The 25822-nt window shown below is 38.2% G+C and overlaps 1 protein-coding gene across 1 annotated transcript in view; it reads right to left on the reverse strand.

Moving 5' to 3' along the window:
- Window positions 1–25822, reverse strand: part of CSMD3 (CUB and Sushi multiple domains 3) — a 615639-nt gene that overhangs the window by 189404 nt on the left and 400413 nt on the right. The window contains 2 exon segments of the mRNA XM_070748648.1: window positions 6735–6851; window positions 24438–24632. Coding sequence (XP_070604749.1) covers window positions 6735–6851; window positions 24438–24632 — 312 coding nt within the window.

A 25822-nucleotide genomic window follows, 5' to 3' on the forward strand; every position in this document is an offset into this window, starting at 1 on the left:
AAATGCTTCAGAGCACTCTGGAATTTTTAAAATAAATATTCCATCTATTAGAATGGTGAGATTTCTGTACTATAACTTTTCCATATTAAAGGAGAATCAACAGCTTTCAGTAATAATTTAAGCATTATATTTTTATTGTTGTAAGCCGCCCTGAGTCCTTGAGGAGAAGGGCAGCCTATACATTTAATAAATATAAATATAATAAATATATATCTTATGATCAAATGCTTACATAGATTCTAGCAGTGATAGTTTTTAACTAGTATCATCAGAATTTGCAATTTGCTTAAACAGAAATATTGAGGGTTATATTTAAGGAATTTTATATTAATTTGGATGTTGTAAAATAATATCATTACTGTAGTTTATAATTGTCCATTTAAAAATGGATTATGACTCCTAGGCCATAAATGTAAGTTGCTTTTAAGTTTTCACACTTTGACCTCAGGAAATCAGTACCTCCATTTTACCACTGAACAAACTTGTAAACTTTTGAGAGCTTATTCATGTGTCATTCCACAATTAAATACAAATTATATCTTGTGAGTCAGAGAGAAAGAGGGAGAGATATTAAAGTTAACCAACTGCCATTTAATTTGAATCAGTGAAGGACTTCAGAGTTAAACAATTAGTTATCATTGCACCCTTCTGCAGTATCAGTGGGAGTGTGTCAAAGATGATGAGTCTCCTATGTTTACAAAAAAGATGCTGTCTATGGCATGCTGTGTGCTTTTGTGAATCGTTTATCTTCTTGCTTAAGCCCATCACTGTATGAAATATTGAAGTTCTGATTCTGCATGACAGAATAATGAAACACTCAAAACAAGCTCTACTGCAGTGATTCCCACCCCCAATAGAAAGTCAGCGGTGAAAATTTGAAAGTGAAATAGCTTTTATTTATACTCCATAAAATATAATCATCCAAATAATTTGATGCCAAGATATGTCACTTCATGTCAAGGTATTCAAGAAACAGTTATGATGAATGGCTTACCTTTTTACAATGTTGCTAATTTTAACTCTTCTAATAAAGATTGAATTTTTAAAAAATATATATTAATAAATATCAAATCCTGGAGGAAAATTCTTAGACACATTTGGAATCTGTATGAAATCAAATACAAAATATTGATGTATTGGGTATAACTGATTGGTGAATTGATTGATTAGGTGCCATCAAACTGGTGAAATCTTAGCAGAAAAGTCCTCCTAGCCACAGCTGAGAGATGTTGGTCTAGCCTCAGCTGTGGATCTAGGAGGATACCCAAGTTGTGAACCCTATCTGAGGGAGGAATTTCTTCTCCTCTCAGGGCCAAAGACGGATAGATGGAGTCATCTTTAGGAGGAAGGACTCAAAGCCACTCGGTCTTGTCCGGGTTGAGTTTTAACCTGTTAACCCCCATCCAGACCCTTGCGGCTTCAAGACACTGACACATCACTTCCACCGCTTCACTGAACTGACAATTTATATCATCCTGTCATCCTATATAAAAAATCCTCACAAATGATACTCTAAAACAGTGTTTCCCAACCTTGGTCACTTGAAGATATTTGGACTTCAACTCCCAGAATTCCCCAGCCAGTGAACGCTGGCTGGGGAATTCTGGGAGTTGAAGTCCAGATATCTTCAAGTAGCCAAGGTTGGGAAACACTGCTCTAAAATTCAATGTTCCAGAGAACCTAATGGACAAATCTTCATTCTTCTTATAATTTTGTTGGACCTATTAGAAGTATGTGAAAGTGGTAAAAATGAAGCCACTGTTTTCCTTCTTATTCTTTTTAAAAATGACCCTTTAGCAGGAAAACTAGCACTCTATTTGACACCATTAATTGTACATTATACCAGACTCATTTTATCTCTAGCATCTTTTATCTGATAGAATTGACACACTTTTTCTGAGGGTTGCTAAATCCTGTTATATCACGTCCAGATATCAAAAGGTTAATTGCATAATGATTTATGAGAATGAAGTACCTTTGCACTCTGTATTATAAACCATGTAATAAACTAAAATACCAAAATATGAACATTACAAATGGATGTTTGCATTTTAGTTTATTAAGTAGTTATTGACCAAGAAAATTAAATATTTATACTGTTAGTATTTTTATTACACCTTTTATATAAATGTCACTAATAACATACTAGGAAAATAGACTTTTTAAAGTTTAGTTATCCAGAATGGTTATTGATGTTATAGGTTTCTTGTTTATAATTCTATGTTATACATTATTTAATGTATTCATGGCCAAATGAATGCCGAATCGTATATTCCTATTTTATTTTGATATATACTGATTTTTGATTGCTACTGTCTTTCATTACTCAATACAAGCAGTACATTAAAACCATAAAGACATACATCAAATAGGATAAATTCAATTATTGTGCTAGATTTCCCTAGTTTTTCCAATTTTAAAGTCAAGGTCTGTTTTGAAAGGGAGGATTATTTAAATTCAATATTTTTATAATTACATCTAGACCCAAAAGGTTCTATTATACCCTGATTTAGTGAAAATAGATAGAATGTCTGAGTTTAAGCACCTTACTTAACTAGGTTCCTACGTTTACTCACTTCCTGGGATTATATAATATGCTGAACCATAAATGAATAAAATTAACAGCTATTGTACTGTATGTCAGGATATATAAACAAATATATACAACATATACAGTACATATACAAACAGAGGTGCTGATTTTTTAACCAATACAATATACACTGCTCAAAAAAATAAAGGGAACACTTAAACTACAGAATATAACTCCAAGTAAATCAAACCTCTGTGAAATCAAATTGTCCACTTAGGAAGCCACACTGATTGACCATCAATTTCACATGCTGTTGTGCAAATAGAATAGTTGTGCAAATGCAATATTCAATGAGACTATTTCATTCATTCAGATCTAGAATGTGTTATATTATTTTTTTGAACAGTATATATCTTGCCTACATCTCAGCCAAATGATAGGATCCTAGAGTAAAGAAAATATCAATCATATTGATGATAGGTGATTGTTACATTGGAACATATTCTGTTATCATGATAAATCTCTTTCCAGGAGAACTGACTGCATGCACAATCTTTCTTTTGCAACTTCAGCCAAGTACACAACTGGTAAATAAAACAAGTTTTTAACTTCAAATACAGATAGAACTGCCTGTACTCTCCTTGCCTTTCGTAAGCTCCTTAAAACCCACCTTTGTCGTCAGGCATGGGGGAACTGAGACGTCTCCCCCGGGCATATACAATTTATGCATGGTATGTTTGTATGTATGTTTGTTTAGTAAATGGGTTTTTTTTTAATCAAACCGGTTTTTAAAAAATATCTTAAATTATATTTGGATTTGTTATAAATTGTTTTATTCTGTTGTGAGCCACCCCGAGTCTGCGGAGAGGGGCGGCATACAAATCTAAATAATAAATAAATAAATAAATAAATAAATATAAAGTCACAAAAACTAGCTTCTTTATTCTTCTCATATGTGTGTATCTCTACATTTAAACTCTTTCCCCCTCCCATTCCATTGTGGTAATGGGATGCATACCAACCTTGCCTGGACTTAAAATTCCATTATTTTCTGCCTTGAAAGACTCAACCATTTCATTTTCAAACCTGGAAGTAAATAGTTCACCCTCAGCTGAATGAACATGATGAATGTGAGCTATCCACAGAGAACGCTGTGCAGCAATGCTCTCTTTTCTACTTCAAACTCACTAATGGTTGAGTTTTCAACACACTTTTCCTTCAGATTTGGAAGAAGTGGCATATACACTATTCTAAACCAGTAATGTAAATTATACCTACATAAGTGCATGTTGTTTCAATTTCAGTTTACTTTTTTTATTGATTTGCCCTTGGGCCACATCAAAGTGCAGAATTCTAGACACAAATTAAAAAATGGAATTGGAATAAAACATGATTTTAAATAAAATTGGAATAAAATACAAGTTAAAATGAAATTAGAATAAAATACAATAATTTAATATATGGATAAATAAATACAATCAAATTATATTTCAGTGTCACCCCTACAATTTACCCCCATCAGTCCACGTGCATTGATCTCAACCAAATCATTTTGCTTAAGTCCTATGCTGTCTTAAATGCTAAATAACTCTGGTGAGTTATTTTGATATTGGAATCCCAATGGGCCATTTGTTTGGTATAGAGATCAAACAAATGCATGTTGTTAGAAATGTGTATTTGTGTGCATTTGTTGTGAAATATTTTTTTGGAGGGAGTGGGCAGCTGGAAAAAAAAAGTTTCCTAAAAGTGATAACTTTTGCATCAAATCCTAAAAAGCATTATTACATTTAATATGCCAGATCAGTCTTGCAGTGACTTGCAATGAATATATTTCCTGTGTCACCCCAGGAAATTCATTAAAATGTTGTATAGATGTCAAACTGCAATGCTAACAAAATTTACATGGAGCTGATGTAGTGGAAGCATGAGCTGAAAACCAAGTTACGGAACCATCTCTGGTGATAAGAGAGAGTCACGGATTTAAGATCAATATGCTGGAAATGAAGTCTTATCCATATGATATCCATAAACAGTGCTGAATTTCTGAAGATTGTGAAGACACTTGGAAACACAAATACATTAGCACCAGTGAAAGGGTGCAAAATATTTTACTATCACACTATGGGCATAGCTTATTTTGTGGGTGTGGCTTGATCGCTATGGGACCCGGTGGGAGTGGCTTGACGATTATGTGACCAGGGAGTGGCTTAAAGATCATGTGACTGGCTTAAAGGTAACCAACTTGACATCACTCATGTCAAGGGTTTGGATTAGGGTTAGGGTGCCTGATTTCTCCTTGCCTCAAAGGAATACAATTTCCCTATCTATTTACTATTACTGAACATCCAAAATATACTCTTTAATTCTATGTATATACGCCATATGTGTACATACCTATTACACACAGGCACACAAAAATATACATTATCTACTATATAAACTTAATGTGTATGTACACACACATACGTACGCACAGCTTTTCTAAAATTATACACACTCAACCTCATTTATTGCAATAGGAAAAACATACCCAGAGTCCAGAAGGGGGAAAAATCAATTTTCTTCTACTGGTTCTGCATACCTGACCAAATTTTTTTCTACCATTTCTGCGTACCTGACTGTACCCATTAGGAACCCATCACTAATTAGCACTGATTTACAGGTAGTGTCATATAATAAGCAGTATTTGAATAAAGACATTGTGTGAAAGGATTCACCCAGATCAAAAGAGCAATGCAAATTAACAAAATACACATAGCAATTTAAAAAAAAGGTTAGGATAGCAGCATCCCACAGATACTCTCTGCTAAAGACATCTCTAGCTGTGAATATTATGTCACAATTAAAGTAAAGTATATGGCTTATTTTCTAATATCCCTTTCACAAGGTTATGGGAAATGCACATAAGGAGGGGAAAGAGTTTGAAGAAGAAGAAATTGGGGGGAAAAAATTAATCCAAGGGAGAAACCCAAGGAATACGAAATCAGCTTATCAAATAATGCATTTGCACTGAATTAAAGTAACGCCGTAGTTACATGAAATATGACAAAACTCTGAGAAAACATCAATGTGATCAAAGGCAAAAAGGATCAAGAAAATCTCAAGAAATAAAGATAAATGAGACAGAGAACTGAAGGAAAACAGAAGGGAAAAAATCAGAAAGAGAAAATAATTAGAGTGCAAAACTCATTATTTTATGTATACCAGTTATTTTCAAACAAAACGTATACACATACCTACCACCCCACAAACACACAAACATTTGTTTGCATAATTTCTATTCTATTTTAATATAGCAAAACAAATTTTGCATCTTTTATTACATGTGAATTTTCCTGAATAATATTCTATATAAAAGCATTTTAACCTAGCTTGAGTGGATAGGGGATCTAACCTTTAAAAATCCACATTTAGGGACAAAGACTTAATTAGAAAATTGAAAAGAAGAGACTACTGACCATATATGTCAGTATATTTTTATCAGCAAGGCTACAAAGAAATTCTACAAAGATGTCACCAACTAGACTTGACTAGAAGGAGATATCAGAATGTCCTAGACTATTGTCAATATTTTCATGGGTATGATTGGGTGAAAAATGTTGCATATACTGCAGGCAAGTAAAAACTGGAGGGATAAAAATATACCATTTTGCTCACATTTCAAAGCCAATGATTGATGTTGAAGATGTTCTTGAGATATATTACTTTACTTTGATAGCTAATCAAATATGTAAGAGGCCATATTTAGTAGAATATACATTAATCTATTTTGTCATTTACAAAATAAATAATTGTTAGCTTATTTGAAAAACACACATTGAAAAATTCAGCATAGCTCCAATTCTTAGCGATTTGAATTGTCAGAATCCCACTCAATAATTGTTTGATTGTGTTTATAAATGTAGGCGGTGAAAATTCATTATTTGAAGTGGGTAGCAATGTATTGGTCACAATCACTTTCTGGAACTCCAAAATCTCTGAAGACATCACTCTGAGAAACGGAGATCATTTGTCTAGATAACAAATTGATGGTTGGAATCAAATATAAGACTTATATGTTTGAATGAAGGTTTCAGATGTATCACACAGTTCTATCCACAAAATAATTGTAATACTGTATTAAAGAAGATATGTTGGATTTTTAACTGCAATATGGTATCAATACAATACATATAAAAGGGGAAAAAACCCTGCTACTTACCAAATTCTTTAGGAACTGCAATTGAGTAAACACAGTTATGTCCTATGCTATAGTTTTTAGGGTAATTTGGTGATAAAACTGTTCCTTCAGAACCCGTGGAACGTATTCCGCAAGGTGCTGCAAAGAAAAAGACAATTTATTTTACAATATGGTAAGAAAAAGTTGAGCTAACAAATAAGCAAAATAAACTCTACTTTCAAAACTAAATAAATGGATTAAATCACACATTTCATGACGTTTTTCTCACTTTTGGAGTAAACACAGAAATAATCCCTTTTAATTATTGCAATGCAATTGACAGGTTTGGTAGGCAGGATGAGGAATAATATTAGAATGCTTTACAGGTAATCTTCAATTTATGGCTGTAATAACATTAAACAAATGATTGAAAATCAAAAGCTACTGCGTTGACTTGTAAGTGTGTCTATCTAGCAGTATTTCTCAATCTTTCAGGTACATATAAGTCAACTCCCAGAATTACCTGCCGGACGATTTACCGGTTAGCCAGGATTTGCGCCGGAGCCGGGGAACATGGCTTCCGGAGCAGCCGCCATCTTGTTTGGCTGGGATCTCATAAGATTTCACAAGATCCCGGCCCAGGCCTTGCACGTCAGGCGCAAGCCTGTGACGCAGCTGGGGGCAGGGCAGGTGAGCCCTATAAAAGGGGCTGCACCTTGTTTGGGCCTCCTTTTTGCCTCAGCTGCCAAAGAGCGAACACCTGCTGGTGTTTGCCGATGAGGGAGCCATGTGGTACAGCCTAGCAGGCCGGACACAGGTGGAGAGCAATTTGATCTAGGCCTTCAGCCTTTACATTCAGGCCCCCTCCCTTCTACTTTGGGGCCTTTCCTTTTGGCCTTGATCAGACCTCCCACCTTTGCGGCCTATTTAGACCTTCAACTTGCAGCCTCTTCATGCCTTTAACTTGCTGCCTATTCAGACCGTTAACTTTGTCTGCCTTTGCAGAAAAGTAAACTCCCCCCTACCTCCCCTGGGTAGCCTACTTGGGAGGGTTTCTGGGTGAGGCCTTCTTCGGCATAGCTGGGTCAGAAGCCTTTAGAACTTATGTGCAGGCCCTGGTGCAAGGGGACCAACTACCGGACATGTCTAACCTTCTTTTCTACCCTATAGATAGACCTTTTGGGAGAAGCCAATGGTGCTGCTGTGTGGCCACAGCAGGATATTCCGGGCCAGTTGGAGTGCAGCAAGATCAGCTGTTGGGACCAAGCTGTTCTTGGGCCATTGGGTCAATGTCATCTGGCTTGAACAGAGAGGCATGCATTGGGAGGGGATCCTACCTTTGCTCTTGGGCGGGTTCAACCAAGTAATTGGTCTTGCACCTTGGGGAAAATGACCTTTGTGTGTTGGGGAGCCTGGCAGTTATCTGCCCATGAGGACCTGCGAGCTCTCTGTCTTGCTTGGCCTTCCACGCAAGTGGTATGGTCTGAGATTCTTCCAAGGGACATTTGGAGGGATGCCATCTCCCCGAGGGCTATTCACAGGGTTAGAACAAAGGTGAATAAGGCCATAGGCAAAATTGTTTTAGAGCTAGGGGGCATAGTTGTTCCACATCCCCACATTAGCATCGACAAGCCATGACTTTATCATGCCAACGGTGTTCACCTGTCAGAGAAAGGTAACACCATCTTTTTACAGGGCCTGCAGAGGTCCCTGTGGGAGCTGACACAGGTTGAGCGGGGAGTCAGGGGGGCAAGATAGAGATCTCCTTGGCAGGTTAGGGGCGGAAATTGGGCGGTGGTTAGCAACTGCATGTTCTCCTTTTGACAACTTTGGAGATGATGGGCAGACTTTCTCCAAGAGCTCATGGCGTCATCACCAGCCTGAGCAATTGGGGAGGAGGTGCCCCTGGGTCTCGCCCCATCCAATTACCAGTCAGGGATTGGACAGTGAGCCTCCCCACATGCGTAGCATGGCTAGGATCCAGGTGAGGATCAGCAAGGAGCTACGCCCATAGTTGCCAAGGAAAGTTTTATGACATCATTTCCACCCCAAAGTTCTTAGTGACCTCTGCAGGTCCGAGTTATTGTTTGATTAATTAATTAAATTTATATTCCATTAGTAAAGTGACCCAATTTAAACCCAGCTTTGTCTCCGTGTTCTCACCCCCCTTCCAGCGCAATTCCCCAGCCAGCTACATTGGCTGGAGAATTCTGCCAGTTAAAGTCAATGAATCTTAAAGTTGCCTTTAAGACTGCTTAACATTGCTATACAGAATGCTTTTTATGAAGCCTCATCTTTCATTCAAACCTTTCATCACTATTAGATTCACACTAGAGCCCAAATCTCTCTCTCAAACAGTGGCGTCAAATAGTCCAGTAAATATTACTGTCGTCAAAAGAACCAAATAGAAGCACATTTTGCTAAGCAATCATCAGAGGTTGCTGCTCAAAGGTATTAAGATGCCTTAGTGTGGCCTTTCTAAGTTATTTGTACTGTATTTATTTTATGAAATGTTTCTGTGAAAAATATGTCATTCAAAGGAACTGGAGAAGAGGTAGAGGCAAATGATAAAACCTGAGGCACATACATTTGTATTTATATCACATAACAAGTAGTTTTTTAAAAAAAACCTCATTCTTTTAACTTGCTCTTGAGATATCTATTCTGTATATAAAATATTTTCTCCTAATGTTTAATGTCATTTTAAAAAAAACAGTATTTGAATAAAGACATTGTGTGAAAGGATTTACTCAGATCAAAAGAGCAATCCAAATTAACAAAATACACATAGCCCTTAAAACACAAAGTTTAGGATAGCAGCATTCCACAGATACTGTCTGCAGAAGACAGGCTTCCTTGAATCTCATTTCTTTGTTGTAATCATATCTTTGTTTCATATTGAATTTTTTAATGTACAAAATAATGTACCAATAATAATATACCCAATATTGCATTGCATTGTATTGCATTGCATTATATATAATATAATGCAATTTTATTATATATAATAACATAACAAGAAATATATTTTAGTAGCAATAGTGAAACCTATGCAATGTAAAATGTAGATATAAAATGTATGGCACTTATCTTTATATAAAAGTTCTTAATCTTAAAAAATAAGTACTGAAAATATTAATGCTGATAACTTCTCTTTGATACTCTTAATAAGAGCAATAAATATTATCCAAAAAATTGTCCAGAAATTCTGGTATAGTAAATAGTGAAAAACCAACCAGAGTCCTTATTGATTGGACAGCAGATGTATTTTTATTATTTTATTATTTTATTATTATTATTATTGTTGTTGTTGTTGTTGTTGTTATTATTATTATTATTATTATTATTATTATTATTATTGGTGGTAGTAGTAGTAGTAGTAGTAGTAGTAGTAGTAGTAGTACTCATTGCACAGTCAGCCAGATGTTCAGACTGGGTTTGGCATTTTTGTCTCCCTTGCCAAGGACCTGAGATAGGGAAATCTGGATGTTTGATGGTGTTGCAAATATTTTTGAAGGATGGAAGCAGTTCCAAGTAAAGCTGCCTTTTGAAATTGACTAATGGGAAATTTGGCAATACCTATAGTGTTCAAGTGGTGCTCCACTTCTTTTGGGGCTGCACTTAAGGCACCTATTACTATTGGTATCACCCTTCCTTGCCTTTACCAGATGATGATGTTAATGATTATCACCATCAACTCTTTTATTAATTAAACATGAAATTCAGTCAACTGAACATTTTAAAAAGTGTCACAAATACCATTGACTGGTGGTAATGGTTGATATGTGTTACTGCCAGTGTCCTAAGTATCTTCTTAAAATATATGATGTTCTGCATAGCATAGTTTATTGCAAGTTTCAATTGCTTGATGTGTTTTGTAAAATTCTTGGACAGATACCCAATGACAATGGGTAATCACTGTTACACGTTTCATCCATAGCCGTGTAATTTCAATGTCCAGGTCGTAATATTTCATAACCTTTTCCAGTTCTTCTCCTTTGACTCTGGCATCTCCTGCTATAGCAATATCAATAAACTGTACATTTTGGCCCTCTATAACCATCATATCTGGTGTGTTGTGTTCCAAATGACGATCCCTCTGTATTCGAAAGTCAAAATCCATCTGTATTTGAAATTATCTCCTTTATTGATTAAACATAAAACTCAGTCAACTGAACATTTTAAAATGTGTTACAAATACCACTGACTGGTGCTAATGGTTGATTCAGGTTGCTGCCAATATCCTGGGTATCAACCAAGTATCTTCTTAAAATATATGAAGTTCCAAGTAGCACAGTTTTGTTATTGTTTCTTTTGCAATTTCGCTGGTGTTTCTTGCGGGAAGCTGCAATTTCTTGACGCGTTTGTAAAAATTCTTGGATGTGGTACCAAATGCCCCAGTTACAATGGGTCTCACTGTTGCATGTTTCATCCATAGCTGTGTTGCTTCAATGGCCAGGTCATGATATTTCATAACTTTTTTCAGCTTTTTTTTCTTCGACTGGCATTCCTGGTAAGCAATATCAATAAACGGTATTCTTCAGCCCATGACAACTATGATATATACAGTGTTGTTTTCCAAATGAATATCTGTCTGTATTCAAAAGTTCCACAAGATCTTCACCATCTAATATTCAGTGACTTTCTCCACTTTGTGTTACCATGACTTTTTGGATACAGGTATATAGTATTTTTTACATAATGACCAGTAGACTAAGATAGCAATTTGATCATGTCTAGCTTTGTAATCACTTTGCATGATTTTGCTGCATTCACATATTAAATGTGAAACAGTTTCAACTTTGTCGTTGGAAAGTCAACAGTTTGGATTGTCAGTGGATTTTTGTATCTTCACTTTCATGGAAATAGTTTGCAGTGCTTGTTCTTGAGCAGCAAGTATTAAACCTTACATTTCTTTCTTGATGGTTCCCATCTTAAGCCATGACCATGTAAGGTTGTCATCACATTTTCCTTCAATGTTTTTTAAGTGTTGTCCATGCAAAGCTTTGGTTTTCCATCTATTTAATATGTCATCCAGCTGTTTTTCTTATATTCTTCCTTTGTTTCTGTTGTTTTTATAATGTTCTCTGTTTTCACAGCCTGCAGCAATCAACAGGTTGTACCTGCCAAGAAAAATAGGAGGCAGAGAGCTATTGCAAATCCATCAAACTGTAGAAGAAGAAAAACGAAGTTTGAATGATTATGTGAACCAAAGTACAGAAAAATTGCTGCAGGCTGTGAAAACAGAGAACATTATGAAAACAACAGAACATTGTAAAAACTGGTCATTATGTAAAAAATATGACATACCTGTATCTGAAAAGTCAGGGGAGCACAAAGTGGAAAAAGTTACTGAAAATGAGACAGTCCCCTGCGGGACTTTCAAATACAGATAGATCCTCATTTGGAACACAACATGCCAAATATCACAGTGGTTGAGGGCCAAAGAGTGCAGTTTATTGATATCGCTGTACCAGGAAATGTCAAAGACAAATAACTGGAAAAAATTACAAAATATCACAACCTGGCCATTGAAACTACACAGCTATGGATGAAACATCTAACAGTGATACCCATTTTCATTGGGGTATTTGGTACCATGACTAAGAATACTTGATTAATATCTAGTACACTGGCAGCAACCCATATCAACCATTAACAGTAGTAAGTGATATTTGTGTCTGGAGCAAATTTTGGGGGTTTGTGGAGAGACAGAGTGGAAAGATGAAGAGGCAGGGTAAAGACCAGGAATTGTCATTACATAATCTAAGGGGAGGGGATGAATCATACAGAGAACTCCAGAAATTATCTACACGGTGTTCAAAAAACAGCCTACATCTAAATACTAGCAAGACAAAAGAGATGGTGCTGGATTTTCGGAAGCACAGAGAAACCTGTCCCAGTGTATATATTCTTTTAAATTCTTGGGAGTGCTTTGTTAGCATGTCTGATAAACAAAATAAATAAAATAAACAATGGTCTACAATAGAAAGTATCCTTATATACTGCATAACAATATGGTACACTGGTTCAACAGCTGCGGACAGGAAGGTACTACAAAGATTAATTCGGATTAATTCAGAAACCATTGGTTGCCCCCTAACAGCACTGGATCATATTGTGTTGTTTCAGCAGAGAAAGTAAGATACTTAGAGATGATTCACATTCAGGTCAGTGTCTTTTCTAACTTTTACCATTGGGCAGATGTATAGCCAGCTGGACAAACAGATATAAAAATAGTTTTTTTAAAAATCCATGGGCTGTCATACTCCTAATACAATCACTCCATGCATATATGAAAACATATAACTGGTTTCTCCCTAATAATTTACAGCATATAAGGACCATTTTCTATACTATTTATATTGTTTTGTATTTTGGTATGGATTGCACCAGTAGAGGCTACATCAATTTTGTTTTATATATGTACAATGACAATAAAGGTTGTTGTTGTTGTGGCATACCTGGGTGCAAATGAATTCTACTCCATACGTTTGAATGAACTCATATGGAGTACTTATCAGCAGTGTTTATTTATTCAAATTATTCCAAGAGAGTTTATTTTTATCTAAACTTATAAAGGGTATATATCTAATATATACCATACTGCAGTTCTTTGTTGCTTAAAAGTTATAGTGCTATAACACTAGAAATAAGTGGATTTGAAATTCAGATTGTGAAATGCACAAGACTAAATATTGATTTATTTTCTTCCACTACTAAATGCATATTGAATAAAATGTTTAAAATTTAGATACATACAAGGTCATTTATATAAAGTGTAAACTGAGGAAGATACTAAAAAGCATTTTCATAACCAAACATTTTTAAATGAAGTAAATTTGATATGCAAATTCTATTATATTTTTCAACACAATATTAAAACAGTACGTTGTGTCAAATTACATATGGAATTTGCAATAAAATTGAACAATAATAAAGCTTTAATTACATTATCTAGTGGCTCAGTCTTATGTGAAAGTATTAATTTCAAATAAAGTTGAGCCCAGGAATATTTTAGCATAATACTTATTTTATTTCTAACTGCAGCAGAGAAGTTTATCCAGCATAGACAGTACAATGTTTTATTATGACCCTAAAGTACAACTCTATACAAATTGTCACCCAGTAACATTATTCTTTAAAACATCTTGAAATAAATTGCCTTTTAGTTTTTAAATGAGTTAAATAAACATATCTGCACATTTCCCCTATTCAGTGGTTGTGTTACAGGCATACAGATTATCTTTTAACCCACATTAAAAGATTATTTGCTTTCTATAAAACTGGGAAAAGGTGATTTTGTTGTTATTCACTCTTATAAGTAGAAGAGTGAACTAAAGAGATATTTTACTCTAGAGTTGGGCTCTTGAAAATTGGCGTGTGCCTGATAAAATGGCATGCGCAAAAGGTGTGCAGTGCCAAAGCGAGCATGTGCATGCTGGGTGAACCAGTAGGGGAATTATAAGAATTCCACTTGTGTCCCTGCTCTACATTATTCTAATGCAGCAAATAGACATTTGTTCACCCCCATCAGACTCTTAACTCATCCATTAAAATCTAAAGGAAGTGGGATGAAAGAATTTGATGGAATGCACTTTCCTATCGAGGTGGATGTATCACTTATGCATTTTTCTACCCTTTGGGTAGTTTTGTATATCAGAAGTTTGCATTTTTGGGCCAACCCTGGATAAAAATGGTTTGGTTTGGACAAACTGTAAACAAGGGAGGAATAGATAGAAACTATTTTCGTAGGCTCATTTCCTTCTTTCCTATTTCAACATATACAGTTGTGGTCACTGCTGCAGCTGTTATTGTTTGGGAAAAGATAAATTATGATGGTAAATTAACATCTGTTTTGCGTATTAACTATGTTCAAAGAGAAATCAACAAATTTAACCAGTATTCCTAAAAAAACTCCCTAGATTATTTCTTGATGTGGAAAAGAAAATCAAAACTATATCAAATAATTTTGATTTGGCTTGGATTGGCAATGATTGTAACTACTTACTTACTTACTTACTTACTTACTTACTTACTTACTTACTTACTTACTTACTTACTTACTTATTTCATTGGACTTATATGCCACCCCGCTCTGAGGACTCAGGGTGGCTTACAATATAAAAACACAAAATACAAAACTAATTCAAATACAAGTCCAATATTAATAATTGAAAAAGCCAATTAATAATCTAAAACCCATTTAAAATCATACACTCACACTCATACTCGTTCATACCCCAGCCAACTTCAAATTAATGCCTGGAGCAAATTTTAAAGCTCAGCGGCCCCAGGCCTTCTGGCACAAGTGAGATTTTAAGGCCTTCTGGAAGGCTAGGATAGTAGGGACAGTGCGAATCTCCATGGACAATCTCCATTCAGATAAAATACTGTATATACATTACAATGAGAATGCATGGTTTTCTCTTGGGTGAAGATATAATAATAATAATAATAATAATAATAATAATAATAATAATAATAATAATTTATTAGATATGCCACCCTCTCCGAGGACTTGGAGAGGGTCACAACAAATAATACATGAGATACAAAACAGTATTAAAAAACAATTTTAAAAACCCTTATAAAAAACAATCATACAGTCCAGGCAAACCATGCATAAATGGAACAGCTAGGGATATGTCAATTTGTCAAGGTGGGTTTTCCCCAAGGTGGGTTTTCAGAAGTTTGCGAAAGGCAACGAGGGTGGGGACAGTCCTAATCTCTAGGAGGAGTTGATTCCAGAGGGCTGGGGCCGCCACAGAGAAGGCTCTTCCCCTGGGTCCCGTCTGACTACATTGTTTTTTTCACGGGACCCAGAGAAGGCCAACTCTGTGGGACCTAATCGGTTGCAGGGATTCGTGCGGCAGAAGGCGGTCCCGAAGTTATTCTGGTCCGATTCCATGTAGGGCTTTATAAGTCATATAGGTTATTATTCATATTCATAATATTTTCTGTCTAAGAATGAAGGCCATGAACCAGAGGTGGGTTCCTCCATGTTCGGACCAGATCACCTGAACCAGTAGCGGCCCGCTGGTGATGTCACTGAACTGGATCAGCCTGTGCCGGTTCGTGTGTGTCTCCATCTCTTTTTTATTATTATTTTTGGAATTTTTTTTTTTTTACTGTTTGGAAGGTTTTTCCTGTTCTTCTGCTTGAAAGAACATATTACTAGAAACTGCAAGTAATCTAAAGTTTAGAGTATAAGTCTAATGAGGAATACTTTGTGTTTTGTACATATTTGCAAGAATAAATACTTGTCAGCTACTTGTGAGTGGTAGTCTCTCAGAGATAATTCTTCTTTCTCAAAAATAAATAAGAACTGGTAGACTTAATATTAAAAAAAAGGAAGAAAAATGTATGGCATTTTTGCCTTTGGACTCAGCAAGAATTGCAAAATGATGTAAATTCTTCTTAGCATGAAATGGGTTTTCCACCACACTGAGCAATAAAGTGCTAACTTATACACAATAAATAATAGTTTCATGAAAAGTAAAACTTACATAGTATGATTGAAAGTAAGTGCACTTGATGACACTGACAAAGAGATTATGTTATCCTATGTGAAAAAATATAATGTGATAAAATAACAATTATTTTATTTTTAATAGTTATCATGAAATGCCAAATGATTCAGTATATTTATTCGGTTAATGTTTGCATCCATTCATGATAGAATGAGGCTATGGACTTCCTCTGGGTTACTTTCTTATGAAAAAGGCTTCAGGGACAGATAACATATCCCTGAAGCTACAGGCAAAGTTGAGAAATATTTGAAGTAAATGTTTTATTTATTTCTTAGTTTAATTTAGGGGAAAATATATTTTTTCAAAACTTTATGGTAGGATATTGAATTGATGAAGGCAGTACAGTGATACCTCATCTTACAAACGCCTCGTCATATAAACTTTTCGAGATACAAACCAGAGGTTTAAGATTTTTTTGCCTCTTCTTACAAACTATTTTCACCTTACAAACCCACCGCCGCCGCTGGGATGATTCGCCTCCGGACTTCCGTTGCCAGCGAAGCACCCGTTTTTGCGCTGCTGGGATTCCCCTGAGGCTCCTCTCCATGGGAAACCCCACCTCCGGACTTCCGTTGACAGCGAAGCACTTGTTTTTGCGATGCTGGGATTCCCCTGCTGGGATTCCCCTGCAGCATCGCAAAAACACAGAAGTCCAGAGGTGGGGTTTCCTATGGAGGGGAACCTCAGGGGAATCCCAGCAGCGCAAAAACGGGTGCTTCGGCTGGCAAAAGGTGTGAATTTTGGGCTTGCACGCATTAATCGCTTTTCCATTGATTCCTATGGGAAACATTGTTTAGTCTTACAAACGTTTCATCTTAAGAACCTTGTCCCGGAACCAATTAAGTTTGTAACACAAGGTATCACTGTATTTAGTTTACTGTACAATTTATAAATCGTGAATTGAAATTTATGTTGTTTCAAAGTATCTACCTACCTACCTACATTATCCATCCAGCCAGCCAGCCATCCAGCCATCCTCTCTCTCTCTCCTTCCCTCCTTCCCTCCCCCTCCCCCCTCTCATTGATTCCTGTCTAGAATAATAGATTATTACTTGGATTCTTTGCAATTCAGTAGCATCTCCTTTCCAGCTCATTTAATCAGGGCAATTCTGCACCTGGAAACCTACTCTTTGGGTTCAGAAGTAAAATGTCAGGTACTTACATAAAAATACAAGTTGAGTGACACCAGAATGTCACAGCACGTAAGTCACGGACTTACAAATTTGCTTAGGCGCAGACAGCAAAAACATCAACCCTTATAAAATATGCACAAATGCCAAGATCTCATTTAATCCTATCAAATTGCTAAAAGATGATGGTTTATCAAGTTTTAGCAATTATGTAAAAGGACATGCCTATCTTGCTTTGTGTACATACACAAAGACTAAGGAAATATGAGAAATGTGACTTTGTTGGTTCTCTCTTGGTTGTTGTATAAACTTTGCAGTCAAACAGCCAAGAAATAACCAAGGACCCCACAGTTCAACCTCAAGCTACACATATTGTATGATCTTCTATTGAAATCTGAAATACTTCATGAAATGGGGATAGGGCAAGTGTAGTCAAACCTCAGGCATAGCAGAGAAATTGCTAATTGTATCGTAATCCCTGAAGATGAGGCACAGTCAGGGGTGGGCAGTAGGCAGGACGGTATGGAACGTAGTTCCACCAATGGAAATTCATTCATTCATTCATTCATTCATTCATTCATTCATTCATTCATTCATTCATTCATTCATTATATCTATCTATCTATCTATCTATCTATCTATCTATCTATCTATCTATCTATCTATCTATCTATCTATCTATCTATCTATCTATCTATCTGATTTGTATGCCACCTCTCTCCGAGGACTCGGGGCGGCTCACAACAAAAATGAAGCTCTGTGCCCAGCTCCAGCTGATCATCCCACCCTCCTATCCTCCTCTGAAAACAGCAGGGAGACCAGCAGGAGTTGCAGGGGGCCCATTTCCTCCCCCATCTTTTCTCAACAGCTGATTGGCACCCATTCGCCTAGCTACCCAGCCTGAGGTGGGGGGGTGGCCCAGGAAGTACAGCATGGGAAATATGAAGCAAATTGTCACCACAGAGAGCGACACTGGTGAGATTGTAATTCAAGGACTTAAAGTTCACTTGAACGATGATGATAATTCAAGCCACTCCTACCCAGTCACGTGACCATCAAGCTACACCCACAAAATAAGCCACACCCACAGTGTGGCAGTAAACATTTTGGCTGCCCATTACTGGGCACATTATATGAGCCGTGGTGGCACAGTAGTTAAAACGCAGTATACAAAGCTAACTGACTTTTCATTGCTCACTGTCAGAAGTTCGATTCTGACTGGATCTGATTAATTTCATCTTTTATTCTTCTGAGTTTGGTAAAATGAGAACACAGTATCATTCTGCTGATTCTATACACCAGGGGTCCCCAAACTTTTTACACAGGGGGCCAGTTCACTGTCCCTCAGACTGTTGGAGGGCCGGACTATTAAAAAAACGTGTGAACAAATCCCTATGCACACTTCACATACATTATTTAAAGTAAAAAACAAAATGGGAACAAATACAATATTTAATATTTATTCTTCCTCTTTCTCTCTCTCTCCCTTTCTCTCTGTCCTTCTGTCTTTCTAGTTCTCTCTCTTTCTCTCTGTCCTCTCTCTCTCTTTCTTTCTCTCTCTTCTCTCTTTCTCTCACTCACTCTCTTTATATCTCTCCCTCTTTCTCTCTCCCTCTCTCTGTCTCCTCCTTTCTCTCTCTCTCCCTTTCTATCTCTCCTCTTCCTTTCTCTCTCCCTCTCTATCTTTCCCTCTTTCTCTCCCCCCTCTCTTTCTTTCTCTCTCTCTTCTCTTTCTCTCACTCACTCTCTTTCTCTCACTCACTCTTTCTCTCTCCCTTTCTTTCTCTCTCTCTCTCCCTTTCTCTGTCCCTCTTTCTTTCTCTCTATCCCTCTCTTTCTTTTTCTCTGTCCCTCTCTTTCTTTTTCTCTGTCCCTCTCTTTCTTTTTCTCTGTCCCTCTCTTTCTTTCTCTCTGTCCCTCTCTTTCTTTCTCTCTGTCCCTCTTTCTTTCTCTCTGTCCCTCTCTATCTTTCTCTCTGTCCCTCTTTCTTTCTTTCTCTCTGTCCCTCTCTTTCTTTCTCTCTGTCCCTCTCTTTCTTTCTCTCTGTCCCTCTCTTTCTTTCTCTCTGTCCCTCTTTCTTTCTCTCTGTCCCTCTCTTTCTTTCTCTCTCTTATCTCTGTGTGGGGGGGAGGTGGCTGCTTGAAAACCCCTGACCTCCATTGCCTCCCCCCCCACGGCACAAGGCGAGCACACCTCGCCGCTGACACAGGCGGCGAGGACTGCCCTGTCCCCCTGTCCCCCCTGCGCAAAACTACGCAGCCCCAGATCGCTCGCTTCTCCAGCCAGCAAAACCGACTGCCCGGCTTTGCTGGCTGATGCAGGAAAGGAAAGCGTCACATTTAAAAAGCACGCCACTTTCTGGGACTGCGGCGCTTTGGTGACCTTCAAGCGCGGCCCTTCGCGGCGCCCCACCACCCGTTCCTGCAGGAAGAGATCGGGCACTTTACCGGGAGGTGGAGGCGGCGTGGGGCCGGACGCTGGGTGCCGGGGAGGGCGAAGGAGTGGACGCGCCTCTCAGCTGCAGAGCGGAACGGGGGTGGAGATCAGCGGCGGAGTCCGGCGTTGGGGGCCTGGGGCCATGCGGGACCGCTCATCCAGGCTTGCCGGGCCACGCGTGCCTGGATGAGCGGTCCCGCATGGCCCCAGCGCCGGACTCCGCCGCTGATCTCCACCCCGTTCCGCTCTGCAGCTGAGAGGCGCGTCCACTCCTTCGCCCTCCCCGGCACCCAGCCGCCTCCACCTCCCGGTAAAGTGCCCGATCTCTTCCTGCAGGAACGGGTGGTGGGGCGCCGTGAAGGGCCGCGCTTGAAGGCCACCACGGCGCCGCAGTCCCAGAAAGTGGCGTGCTTTTTAAATGTGACGCTTTCCTTTCCTGCATCAGCCAGCAAAGCCGGGCAGTCGGCTTTGCAGGCTGGAGAAGCGAGCGATCTGGGGCTGCGTAGTTTTACGCAGGGGGGGCAGGGGGACAGGGCAGTCCCCGCCGCCTGTGTCAGCGGCGAGGTGTGCTCGCCTTGTGCCGTGGGGGGGAGGCGATGGAGGTCAGGGGTTTTCAAGCAGCTGCCTCCCCCCCACACACAAACCTAGCCATGGTGCACTTAGCTGTGACTTTCAGTGGACAGTTTTTCAATTGCCAATCGCCTTTTCATGAATTTCGCGTCCACTCACCGCGGAGGAGGAGGGGAGGAGGAGGTGGAGAGGCAAGGGGGCGGGGAGGAAAGCGGGCCTGCAATTGGCCAATTTCTTTCTCGCCTTTAGGGAGAGGAACTGTTGCTGCTCTGCCATAGGGCAGCAACAGTTTCTCTCCCTAAAGGCGACAAAGGAAGGGGCCAATTGCAGTCCCACTTTCTTCCCCGCCCCCTTGCCTCTCCACCTTCTCCTCGCTGAGCAGCCGACCGCGGTGAGTTGACAGGAGATTCGGGAGCTTCTTTTATCGACCAGTAAAATCTCGTGAGCTTGCCACGGGCCGGTTAAAAGACCTCGTTGGGCCGCATACGGCCCGCGGGCCGTAGTTTGGGGACCGCTGCTATACACTATTTATGGGCCTCAGAGACATTTGTAAAACACTATGAAGCGGTATTTAAGTGTTATTGCTAATGGCTATATAATAAATAGTCACGCACCCTATTAAATGAGTTGAATTAGTTTGGCATATAAGGTAAAGCTGCAGTAAACAATTCCAGGATTAGTGTTTTTCCCCCCAGAAAGCAAATATAAAACACTTTCTATATTAGAGTTCACCTCATCCCATATTCCCCTTAGTTTTCCTTTTATTATTCTCAGTATGGTCTTGCAGTATCCCTTGATTTTTAATTCTTAATCCTGACAATCTTCAAGACCTTGTGATTTTTTGCCAAAAAAATTGGCATGGATTTTTGAATCGGGCTTTTTGAGATAGTCCTACTTCAATTTTTATATTGGACCATAGCTTCCCAGATGCAGTAGTTTCATGGGTATCATTCACTCATACTCATCTTCCAAGAAAAAAAAAACCATTAGAAAGGGCCATAGAAGCCAAATCAATATCTGTGCAATATTGCCCAGAGCTAGAAATAATTGCTGACCTCTTGTGATAAATTAACTAGACTCACTATTTAATAGTTGCATTTTTGCTCTATAAGAAAAGCAATATAAATCACAACAGGCTATAAACTACTATCAATACCATAATGTAAAAATAATAAATTAAAAACCTGTAATTCCTACATCACCATAATTTTCATCAGTAAGCAATGCTGTGAAAATAAAAATGCTTCTTTCATATAAGTCCAAAGAAAAATAAGTGTTTTAAGGCCTTTTTAAAATCCCATACCTTAAATGTAATTTTAAAAGGAATCTAATTCAAACAATATGAGTAAGAGAAAATGAAATGTGCTTTTGCAAGGGAGTTTTAAAGCTTTCAATCTAGCTATTTGTTTCCAAAATTAATTATAGCAACCATTAAGAGAAATGATTTTAAACTGAGTTTCATAAAGATAGGCCTTCCCTGCCTAAAATATACATAAATTTCTAAAAAAATGTTTGGATGAATACCAACAGGTGCTGTTAGTGTTCTTGTTTTGCCACTTATACGTGTCCCAACTGAGCTTATTTCAGAAAATCAAACCATTCTGCAGTATCTGAACAAAAAATGTATCTATTAACAAAAATATAATACTTAACTAAGGTCATTTCAGAACTTCAATCTTTTTGAGTTATGAAATACAATGGAATGAAATGGTACATAATTATTATTTTTAGTTCTGATCAGTGATGGGCTACCAAAATTTTTACTACCACACTGTGGGCGTGGCTTACGCATTTTGTTTCAACCTCTTACAGTGCAAATTGGGTGTTCTGGGGTGGAGCTCCAAATTTTGCTACTGGAGCTGCGTTCCTTACCATTCCCGTAGGAGCCCATCACTAGTTCTGATATACAATGAAATAGTTTTTGTAGTTCAAGTAATCATTATGGGCAGCATGTTGAAAAAACTGCTTCGATATTGGTACAATGCAAAATTCATTTCTTCCAGCTTCTCAGGATAGTAATGTTCTGATGACTGACCACTCTGAATGGTATCTACTATAAAATCTTAGATTAAACATAAAATTGTCTGAGAACTAGTTCCATTTAGAGTATTTTGTGATGTGACACTGACATTCATCTAACATCAGGGTTCTTAATGTTTTTCCAGAAAATATGTACAATGATTTTCTTGCTCTCCCCACCCCTCTGTTCCATCTGTGTTTTTGTTGTTTCAGACAGCATTCCAGATGACTGAATGGTAAACAGGAGAAGAATACAGTGGTACCTCTACTTAAGAACGCCTCTACTTAAGAAATTTTCTAGATAAGAGCCAGGTGTTCAAGATTTTTTTTGCCTCTTATTAAGAACCATTTTCTACTTAAGGACCCGAGCCCAGAAAAAATTCCCAGGAAATTTGAGAGTGGCACCAAAGCCTGGCCAGTTTCCTGCCCTTCCCCCTTTAATCCCGGCCATCTTGGGCTTTTCTGGGCTGCCAGAGGAGCCTTTCGGTGGCGCTTAAAGAGGCTTTGGCAGTCCAGAACGAAAGAAGCGATTTCATTTCTATGGGCGCTTGGAGAGGGAATAAACCACTTTGCTGTGGTAACTCCCTCACACTGACTCCTATATGTGGCGTGAGGTTGCCTCATGGAGCATCTGGGTGCGGAAAGGCAAAACAGGATGCTTCGCCCTGGCCGGATCAATTTGGCTTCAGTCAAACTGAGGAGTCACCACAGTGAAGGAAAGGCGCCGGTACAAAGCAAGCGAGTGAAAGGAAAGGGGAGCCCTTCAGCATGGGAAGGAAGCAGGTAGCAGCAGCAGCAACAGCCACCACCTTTTGATCAAAGGAGCAGGAGGTTCCCCCCTCTGGCCCGCCTGAGTTTCTCTCTCTGACGCAGTGTATGGGAGGTAGCCTCACACCGGATGTATGGGAGGCGCGTGCTTCTCCTTGCTGCTTCAGAGTCCCTTTTTTTTTAAGCCTTAAAGTTTTGGATTTTTTTGATTCCCCTCCCCTCCCCTTCTTCCTTCGGCAGCGACTGTCCTCCTCCTCTTCTTCCTCCTCCCACCTGTTCTGGTTTCTGGTAGAACTTTAGCTATTAAAAATAACTCTTACTAAATGCAGTATTTCATAAACAAAGAAACTCCATTTTTATTCTTTTCACTTCCATATTCAAAATGCAGTTCAGACTAGCATATTCCTTTTCTCCCATTATCTCTCTTAATTACATTCCACATACATTCCTCCCCGCCTCTGCCGTCTCCCAAGATTTATGTACTCACAGCATGATTCAAAAGCAGCAGGAATTACTGTAAAATAACACAGAATGAACTTGCTCGCTCGAGAGCTGGAAAGAAACACATTTCATTTTAGCACTACAACATTGAAACTCCACCCTTCTTCCCCACTGGCCCCCTGACGTACCAAAGACATTACTCCAGTATTTAACCCATTCCTCTCCTTAATATATTTTTTCCGAACACCTGTTCCTTGCGTTTTTGGACCCTTCTGAATTGAGGATTGACCCAGCGAACGTCTGTTTCTTCCTCACTAGATTCTGGACTCATAGCAACATCCTGTGGCTGGCCTCCCACCTGTTCTAATACCTGTAACCCAGGGCCTACCACTAATTCATAAACACTATTTGTATCAGAGTCCTCAAGCTCTTCATCATCCTCCAACTGACCAGGAGTATGTACAACACCACCCAAATTCCGAGCTTTTATTTCTTTCCTAATGGATTTGCACACATTACTTGCTTTTACATTGATTCCTATGGGAAAAATTGCTTCTTCTTATAAACTTTTCTACTTAAGAACCTGATCACGGAATGAATTAAGTTCTTAAGTAGAGGTACCACTGTACTTTGGTGTTGCATTCATAAGAACCACTCTGATGCAATACATACCAGCATGTGAAAGTAACAAAGGAGAAAAAACAAAACTTAATGTAAATATCTATGTAAGTCATACATTTCATCATGCACCCATAAAAGCAAAACCATGATAGATGGATGGATGGATGGATGGATGGATGGATGAGGGAATGAGTAAACAAATACTAAAATTCTTCTCAAAATCTTACCATGGCAAGTAGGTAAGACTCTGTTCCATCCAGGTCTTCCATCATCTCCCATGATACAAGTAAGTGTAGAGTATCCTTGAAGAACATAGCCAGCATCACAATAATATGTGACTGTTGATCCCAGTTTGTAATCCATTCCAAGTCTTGTACCATTCATAATATTCCCAGGATCAAAGCATGACTCACGTAACTTGGCTTTAATTTGAGCAGAGGGAATAGATAACACTGCTGTTAGAACACCACATTTAATTTGATGTACTGAATTTTTAAAATATGACATACCCATAAGAGACAACCAGCAAAACAATTATAAGCATCATTTCTTTTTCAAAGTACATGTTATGCCATCAGGTAATCCAAAATAATCTTTGCAAAGAAAGATGTCAAAAGCATCTTAGATCTTTATTTCCCTTGTGCTAAACAAGATTAAGATGCTCTAATTATTTCCTTTTCTCTCACTTCCATAAAACAAAAACACAAAGTAATCAAAATTATTTTAAAGGATAGAGTGTTTCATTTTTTTATTTGATTTCTTTTTGTGATTTCTAACAGAAAAGCAGTATAAGGCTCAGACTGATGAAAGTTGTATTGTGTTAGTTTAATGCTTGTCTCTTTTCTATTTGTGTTTTGAGGCTACAGACCACACACAAGAACCAGAGTTTGAAGCACAATGCTATAACACTGTGACATGCTTTTGTCACAATATCAAAAACAGTGAGGTCCTGAGGTTGTCACCACACTGTGATGTTTTTAACATCAAAGAGCTTTTTTATAAGTTCTGTGTTAGCCCCAAAATAAGGCCAGGTCTTATATTAATTCTTGCTCCAAAAGATACATTTAGAGCTTATTTTATGGTTAGGGCTTAATTTCAGAGAAATATATTACTAAATGCATCCATCTGGCTGAGAAACCTAACTGGGGATTATTTTGGGGGTAGGGTTTATATTACAAGCATCCTAAAAAATCATGCTAAGGCTTATTTTCCAGTTGAGTTTTATTTTGGGGGGAAAAGGTTAGTCCTTGCTTTACAACTATTTTCTTAAAGACTGTTAGAAGTTATAACAGACTCACAAAAAGTTCTTATAACTAATTTTGGAGTTCCGATGGCTGCAATCACATGATCTTAATTTCAGTATTTAGGCGCTGGCTCACATTTTGCAGGTTCCTATAACCATAGGACCATCATTTTTTGCATATTTTTCTGGTTTCTTTTGTTTATGTCTGGTTTCCAGGAAAAAGAATGCTGATTGGATAAAACAGATTTGCTTAATAACCACTGCATTCACATAATGCTCATAAAATAGTGCACGGACAGATATGACCTATTTAACGACCTCAATAATTTATGACCATTATCCCAGCCTTAATTGTCATACGTTGAGGAC

The sequence above is a fragment of the Erythrolamprus reginae genome, chromosome 3, assembly GCF_031021105.1.
Source record: "Erythrolamprus reginae isolate rEryReg1 chromosome 3, rEryReg1.hap1, whole genome shotgun sequence".
Classification (NCBI taxonomy): domain Eukaryota; kingdom Metazoa; phylum Chordata; class Lepidosauria; order Squamata; family Dipsadidae; genus Erythrolamprus; species Erythrolamprus reginae.